General features: G+C 42.5%; 1 protein-coding gene across 1 annotated transcript in view; it reads left to right on the top strand.

Annotated features, from left to right (window-relative positions):
* Positions 1-8,432, top strand: part of LOC136826581 (elongation factor Ts, mitochondrial-like) — a 33,952-nt gene that overhangs the window by 8,459 nt on the left and 17,061 nt on the right. Inside the window, 2 exon segments of the mRNA XM_067083795.1 lie at positions 5,397-5,540; positions 6,384-6,628. Of these exon segments, the coding sequence (XP_066939896.1) occupies positions 5,397-5,540; positions 6,384-6,628 (389 nt within the window).

The following is an 8,432-nucleotide window of genomic DNA, read 5'->3' on the forward strand; positions in this document are numbered from 1 at the left end:
CGCAAGACTTTCGATTCCGTGCTACCTATGTTTCGTCAGGAAACAGTTCCTGCACACCAATTGTCTCCTGTGTCTTCTGAAGAAGAAGAAAATGAAGAAGATGTAGAAATGGAAGAGGACATTCCAGGAATCTAGGAGAAATCTTCTGGTTATAAGAAGTTACTCAAGTTTTTCGTTGAGAACTTTGGGGACTCTTTTAAGCCTTCGACTCCGGCATCTCCCAGATCGCAGTTTAAGAGGGACAACGCTCGGATCCAGCTCCTTTTACACGCCTAGTTTTGGCGATTTCGGCCAGGAAGGCTATCAAGAAGATTAATTCCTGGCTCTCAGACAAGAGAGAGCAAGGCAAGAGTATGTTTTGTCTTCCACCCTCCAGATTGGCTCATCGCAGCCACATGTGGTACGAGACTGGAGAACGTTTTTCCTTGGGTGTGTCTGCCTCCGCTCAAGGGGACTTCTCCAGTCTCGTGGATTCAAGTCGTCGCACAGCTCTTCAATCAGCGAAGATCTTCTTCACGCAGTCGGAGTTGGATCATCTTCTCAAGAGTATTTTCGCTGTTGTGGAGGTCATCAGTTTCCTAGATTGGTCAGTGGCGGCTCTGGCTAGGAAAGTCAAAGAATTGGGACTTTCGGATGCGCAGTTGACGGATTTCACTTCGGTAGTCAACTGCATAGACAAGGGAGTATGCGATAGTGCCTTGGAGCTAACCGGTTTTGCAACCGGAGTTCTGAAGAAACGACAACTCTGGTGCTCTTTTTTTTTTTTTGGCGAAGGGTGTTTCCTGCAGCCAGAGGTCTGCTCTCCTCTTTGCCCCTTTGTCGAAGGACCACTTGTTCCCGAAGGAATTAGTTCGAGAGACTGCTGAAGCTCTCATGCAAAAAGCAACACAGGACATGTCGGCTCAGTCAGCAAAGAAACCGAAGAAGACTACTCCTGTAGCTACTTCCGCCAAAACTTCGGTGTTTTCAGACACTTCCAAGACGTTCAAGGGCAAGTCTGCTTCTCGGCCCTTTTCCAAGTTCCGTGGGAAAGGGAAATCCTCTACTCGACCTTCCAATTTTCAACAGAAGAAATGAGTGTGCTGTCCTCCACATAGCAGTAGGTGCCAGACTCCAGTCGTTCTCGGAGGCCTGGCAAAAGGTCACTCAAGATCCTTGGACCTTACAGGTGATTTGGGAAGGGTACTCCATCCCATTCCAACAAAAGCCCCCGTTGTCGGACGCTCCAGTCGCTTTTCAGGCGTACTCCAACGACTCTCAGAAGTTTTGCACCCTTCGAGAAGAAGTAGAAGCACTACTAAGGAAACAAGCCATCGAATTAGTGCCGACCCCATGCTCTCCGGGGTTTTACAACCGCCTCTTTTTAGTTTCGAAGGCGTCGGGAGGTTGGAGGCCAGTTCTAGACGTGAGCGCATTGAACGTTTTTGTAAAAAAGACAAAATTTTCGATGGAGACGACAGAGTCGGTGTTGGCATCCCTTCAACCGGGCGACTGGATGGTCTCAATAGACCTCCAGGATGCGTACTTCCATGTTCCAATCCATCAGGAATCAAGGAAGTTCCTGAGGTTTGTTTTCCAAGGCAAAGTATTCCAGTTCAGAGCTCTTTGTTTTGGACTGTCAACTGCACCTCGGGTGTTTACAAGAGTTCTGTCAACGGTGGCGTAGAATCTTCACTTGCAAGGAATAAGGATGTCAATGTATCTGGACGACTGGCTTATGAAAGCACACTCCAAAGCCAAATGTGTGGAGGACCTAATAAAGACATTATCTCTGGCAAAGGAACTAGGTCTACTAGTCAATGTTCCGAAATCGTCCCTCTCACCATCACAACAGATGGTTTATTTGGGAGTGAGGATGGACTCTCTGACTTTTCAGGCTTCTCCATCAATACGGAGAGTAGAGTCTTGTCTAAGCATGATAGACGACTTTCTACATGCGAGGTTTGCTCAGCCAACCAGTGGATGAGCTTGCTGGGGACTTTAGCCTCGATGGAGAAGTTCAGTAAAACTGGGGAGACTCAAGATGAGGCCTCTGCAGTTTTATCTACAAAGCCAATGGCCACGCAAAACCCATCCGGATTCCTTTCTTTTCAAGATCTCAGATCGGATCAAGAAGGAGCTGGTCTGGTGGAATTCAAGAGAAAGACTAGAGGAGGGAATTTCTCTTTATATCAAGAACCCAGACCTCACACTTTTGTCAGACGCTCGGATCAGGGGGTGGGAGCGACTTTAGACAACAAGGAATGTTCGGGCCAGTGGCAGGAAGAACAGAAAGAACTGCACATAAATGTGAAAGAACTGAAAGCGGTACATCTAGCCTTGATGCAATTTCAACAAGAGGTAAAAGGCAAGGTAATTCTAGTTCAGTCAGACAACACGACAGCTCTTGCTTATATCAAAAAGCAGGGGGGCACTCATTCCTTCTCCCTGTATCAGACGACCAAGGAACTTTTAGAATGGTCGGAAGAGTGAACGAGGTCACGTTATTGACCAGGTTCATAAAAGGCGAGAGGAATGTAACAGCGGATCTCTTAAGCAGGAAGAATCAAGTCTTGCCCACGGAATGGACCTTACATCCAGGTTTGCAAACAGTTGTGGAATCTGTGGGATTGTCCGCTAATAGATCTGTTTGCAACAGACAGAACAAAACGCCTCCCCGTATATTGCTCCCCAGATCCGGACGACAAGGCACTTTGGGTGGATGCAATGACAATGAGTTGGGATTGCCTGGAACTTTATGCTTTTCCACCTTTCAAAATTATCAGGAAGGTCCTGGAAAAGTTCAGGAACCACAAGAACACCAAGATGACACTAATTGTTCCATTCTGGCCATCGAGGGAGTGGTTCCCAGATCTTCTCCTCCTTCTCACAGATTTTCCGAGGATCCTCCCGTCGAGGAAAGATCTACTCAGACAGCCCCACTTCCTGAGGTTCCATCAGAACTTGTCCGCTCTATTGCTTGTCGCCTGCAGACTGTCGAGCGACTCCTCAGGAAGAGAGGCTTTTCAAAGGAGGTTGCAAGCGCTATTGCGCGACCCAGAAGAAAGTCTTCGGACGCAGTATACCAGGCAAGATGGAGTCAGTTTAGAGACTGGTGCAATAGACATGGAGTTTCGTCTTCTAAAACCTCTCTAAATCAAATAGCGAAGTTCTTGCTATCCCTTTATAAGGAAAAAGGATTGTCTTTGAGCACAATTAAGGGGTATCGATCAATGCTTGCGTCAGTATTTAAGCACAGAGGTCTAGACATCTCGAACAATCAGGATCTAACGGATTTACTTAAGTCTTTTAATACCTCGAAGACAAAAGTTCCTAAACAAATAGCATGGAATTTGGACATCGTTCTTAAATGGATTTGTTCAGATCAATTCGAACCTTTGGCAAATGTCTCGTTGAGAAATTTGACTAAGAAAACTATTTTTCTAGTAGCACTTCGCAACAGCCAGGAGGGTGAGTGAGGTTCATGCCTTGGACAAAACTATTGGTTTCGCTCAAGGAAAAGCTGTATGTTCTTCCTCTCTTAGGTTCTTAGCGAAGAACAAAGATGCGTCCAGACCATGGCCTAGGTCTTTCAGCATTAAGAGCCTTTCAGAACTTGTGGGAGAAGGAGAACAAGAGAGATTGTTGTGCCCGGTGAGAGCCTTAAAGTTCTATATTCACCGAACAAAGGGAATCAGGGGCTCTTCGGAGAACTTGTGGTGTTCTGTGAGAAACCCGACAAGACCACTTTCCAAGAATGCTCTTGCTTTCTTCTTAAGAGAAGTTATTTCGGAAGCCCATGGGAATTGTCAGGACTCAGACACGGGAATTCTGAAAGTGAGGGCACATGAGATAAGAGCTGTAGCTACATCTTTAGCTTTCAGGCACAATCTCTCAGTGCAAAAGATTGTGAATTCTACGTTTTGGTGATGTAAGTCGGTCTTCGCATCGCATTACTTGTCAGAATTGAAGACAGATTTTGACAATGGCAGTACCTTAGGGCCTTTAGTAGTTACTGACACAGTGGTGGGTGAGGGAGAAAGAGGGGCAATCCTATCCGACTAACATTTTCTCCTTGATGTTGGAAATTGGGTTTGGTTGCGCTGTCTGTAGGTGCTATGTTTGATGGTTTAGAGTACCTACAGTCTTTTAATTTTGTGGTTGAAAGTTTTTAATTTTTAATATTATGGTGATAGAGGTGATCCCTTATTGTTAATTTGGTACTGCGCCCGAGCAAGGGCATACTAAGTCTTGTCCGTCACGGCGTTGTCCTCTATGGCAGTACTAACAGATTGTATCTGACACCCGGATCCTTTATATCCTGTCTATACAATCGAGGGATAAGCAGACTACAGAGGCAGTAACCGCTGAGTCAGCAATCCTTCAAGGTAAGGAACTAAAATTCATGTTTTGATTTCTAACAATGTATGTGGCTGACATGGTCCCACCTCCACTAAAGGTGCCAATCAGCTATATGTAACTACCAGGTAAGTTCTATAAGTAAAAATGATATTTTTATGATAAAATAAGGTTTTACTTATACTTACCTGGTAGTTACATGAGTAAACCCGCCCACCTCCCCTCTCATGTCAAGTGGGCATAAAACTTAATGGGTTCTAGAACATTGTTGGGATAGTTCCTTGTTACCTATAGAGGGCGCTGGTAGAGGGATCACCTAGGTGTTTATAGCGCTAGCCTTGAAATTTGAAATTCTGCCGTGACGTCAGAGACGACAGCTATATGTAACTACCAGGTAAGTATAAGTAAAACCTTATTTTATCATAAAAATATCATTTTTTTACATGAACACTAGCAAAAACCCTGCAAAAGTGCCATCTCCTCTCTTTGATTTTTTTTTACAGGGTTACCAGTCAAAGCCAGACAAAAAGTTTGCTCTTCTCAGATAATTTTTCATGAAACAGAAACAAGAACACTTACATTTACTGTATTTCAGTCATAGCATATTGTGCTTGTATATTAAGAACTATCATGTTCAGGCATCATGCAGTTCCTTCAAAGGCTTCTGCTGGCATTGGAAGGAGCATCAGTGCCTGATGAACACTGTGAGCTTAAAGACAGCTTGAGCTTAAATATAAACAGTACTGTGTTGTTTACATCACCAGTATTCATGACACAGATGAAAAATCTTATGGCCCCTTCTGCAATTGGGGAACATTTCCACCAGGAAACTAATCCCTTCAAAGACAATAAAGTGCAAGGTTCTACTAAGGAAACAACTGTGGTTTTCACCTAGATAATTGGCAACCTCAATGATATCCATGCAGTATTAACTCGTGTTTCCATGGCACTCATCCACAAAAATTATGTTCCATGCACAGTTTTAGTTTTAAACACAATAAATGCTGTTGATATTAGATTCTATTTTGTATAATTTCTCTCTTCTTTTTCATTCTCAGATGGGCGGCAGTAGGTTTTTTCATGGGACCCAGAGATTGGCAGCTGTAGACAAAAGCAACTTGGCTAAGCTCAGAAAGCGAACAGGCTTTTCAATTAGCAACTGTAAAAAGGCCTTGGAGATGCATGATAATGATTTAACTAAAGTAAGTGTTAATTTGGACAACAGTACATTATCATCGTCATCACTTACAATGTCGCATGATGCAAAGGGTCTCTGAAATTCCACCATTCATGTATTTTATGTGCTTTATCTTCCACAAATCTCCACTCATCTCATGCAAGTAGGTATGGGTCTTCCACTTTTTTGTTGCCCACAGCATCCTATTGGTCAGTGTCAGACACCATTCTTTCAGGAGGTTGATCAAAGGACATATCCAAGTCATCTCCATCTCCCGTTCATCATTATTTTATCTACATCAGGGAACTTCTGCAATTTCACTCATGGTGTTATTTCTAACCCCATCTGATGCCTGATAGTTTTCTTAGAGCTTTATTCTCAAATCAACAAAATCTGTTAGTTGTAATTCCATTTTTTTACTTTGATTCGTGTCCATAAAGCAATACAGATTTTACTAGATGTATAATTTGACTTTTGTTTGGACATTCAGTGTGTTTGATTTCTAAATCTTATTCAGCCTGCTTATCGTTTGATTTGCCATTTTTGGTCTTTCATTACAGTCCAACTCAAGAAACCTGTACTGGATATCATTGTTCTTAAATATTTAAACAATTCAGCCTCATTAGTCCCTCTAGTGTCTAATGGTATTGCCTCTCTGTACAGACTATTCCCTCATTACTAAGTAACCATTTTTAATATCCTTTACAAAGATTTCCTTTAATACAGTTCTGTACTACAAATCCTGTTTTTACTTATACAGTATTCTTGAATATGAATAATTAACATTTAATTATCATCAGTAATATGTAACTGAATTTTTCTTGGTATTTTAGAATTGCATTATTTTATCAGACTGTTTTTTATCCAGGCTGAAGAGTGGCTGCATGCTGAAGCTCAGGCACAAGGATGGGCTAAAGCTTCGAAATTATCTGGTCGGGTTACTACACAGGGACTTGTAGGAGTGCATATTGATGGTCCAGTTGGTGCCCTGTTAGAAATAAACTGCGAAACAGATTTTGTTGCACGTAATGAACAGTTCAAGTCATTAGTAGCCCAGGCAGCAAAGGAATGTGCTTTGAATGCTGCTTTGTGTCAGCAGGATACTTTACAAAAAGTAAGTTTATTTTATATGTAAAACAAGTTTTTATATGTGACTTACCAAGCAATTACACAGCTACTAGCTTTCTACACAGCAGTCTAACTAAATTCAAATTTTTGCAGTGGCGCTTCCATCGCTTGTGTAGGTGACAGGGTCCTGCCCACTTGGGACTGATAGGTACAACTCAGCAGAGAGGATCAGTTTGTTTTCTGCTGGCTCGTGATTAACATCGATAGTCTTGTGCTGTCGCTGCTTCACTTTTTTTGAATTTTGTCCTGTATTTTTGGTGAAGTATTCTCTCTCACTTTTTTGTGGTGGCTTTTTCTATCTTAATAATATCATTAGTTAACTTTATTTCTAAAGATAGGCAAATATGTCAGACTCCAGCTCTTCAAGCATTCGTTATTGCATTGAGGGTGTAAAACTAGACTTACTAAGGTGACTTATGATTCGCACACTAAGTGTGTCAAGTGTAGGGGGCAGGAATGTAGTAGAGAGCTTACATGTCTGAAGTGTCAGGATTGGGAAGATAGCAAAAGGAAGACCTTGAAATCCCATCTGGACAAATTAGACCAAGGTAGGAAAAGGAAGCCAGCCCTTACAGCCAAAAGTAGAGCTAGTCAGGAGATTCCTTCTTTACCTGATGTGGTAGAAGATAGCTGTTTCTTCTCCTTTGATTCATGCTATGTTTCCCATCCTTAGCCCTCCTACACCTTTACCTCAGACTCCTTTACCAGGTTCCTGTGCTTGCGATCCCAACGAGGTTTCCAGTCTCGAAGCAAAATTTTATAAGAAATTTGAATGCTGCTTTGTGTCAGCAGGATACTTTACAAAAAGTAAGTTTATTTTACATGTAAAACAAGTTTTTATATGTGACTTACCAAGCAATTACACAGCTACTAGCTTTCTACACAGCAGTCTAACTAAATTCAAATTTTTGCAGTGGCGCTTCCATCGCTTGTGTAGGTGACAGGGTCCTGCCCACTTGGGACTGATAGGTACAACTCAGCAGAGAGGATCAATTTGTTTTCTGCTGGCTCCTGATTAACATCGATAGTCTTGTGCTGTCGCTGCTTCACCTTTTTTGAATTTTGTCCTGTATTTTTGGTGAAGTATTCTCTCTCACTTTTTTGTGGTGGCTTTTTCTATCTTAATAATATCATTAGTTAACTTTATTTCTAAAGATAGGCAAATATGTCAGACTCCAGCTCTTCAAGCATTCGTTATTGCATTGAGGGTGTAAAACTAGACTTACTAAGGTGACTTATGATTCGCACACTAAGTGTGTGTCAAGTGTAGGGGCAGGAATGTAGTAGAGAGCTTACATGTCTGAAGTGTCAGGATTGGGAAGATAGTAAAAGGAAGACCTTGAAATCCCATCTGGACAAATTAGACCGATATAGGAAAAGGAAGCCAGCCCTTACAGCCAAAAGTAGAGCTAGTCAGGAGATTCCTTCCTTACCTGATGTGGTAGAAGATAGCTGTTTCTTCTCTTTTGATTCATGCTATGTTTCCCATCCTTAGCCCTCCTACACCTTTACCTCAGACTCCTTTACCAGGTTCCTGTGCTTGCGATCCCAACGAGGTTTCCAGTCTCGAAGCAAAATTTTATAAGAAATTTGAATTCTTGGCCGATTCTGCTATGGAGTTAGGTTCCTCTTTCAGGGATTTTGTGTTTAAAATGGCGCCAAGTGTCAGTGTTGCACCTAGTGACAGTGTTGTGAGTGTTGAGGAGGTGGCTGCCCTCCCACTGGTGCTCCTAGAGGAAGGTCACTGTCCCGCTTCCCTGCACAAGGGAGAAGACATAGCAGAAATCCA

The sequence above is a fragment of the Macrobrachium rosenbergii genome, chromosome 41 (assembly GCF_040412425.1).
Source record: "Macrobrachium rosenbergii isolate ZJJX-2024 chromosome 41, ASM4041242v1, whole genome shotgun sequence".
Lineage (NCBI taxonomy): Eukaryota > Metazoa > Arthropoda > Malacostraca > Decapoda > Palaemonidae > Macrobrachium > Macrobrachium rosenbergii.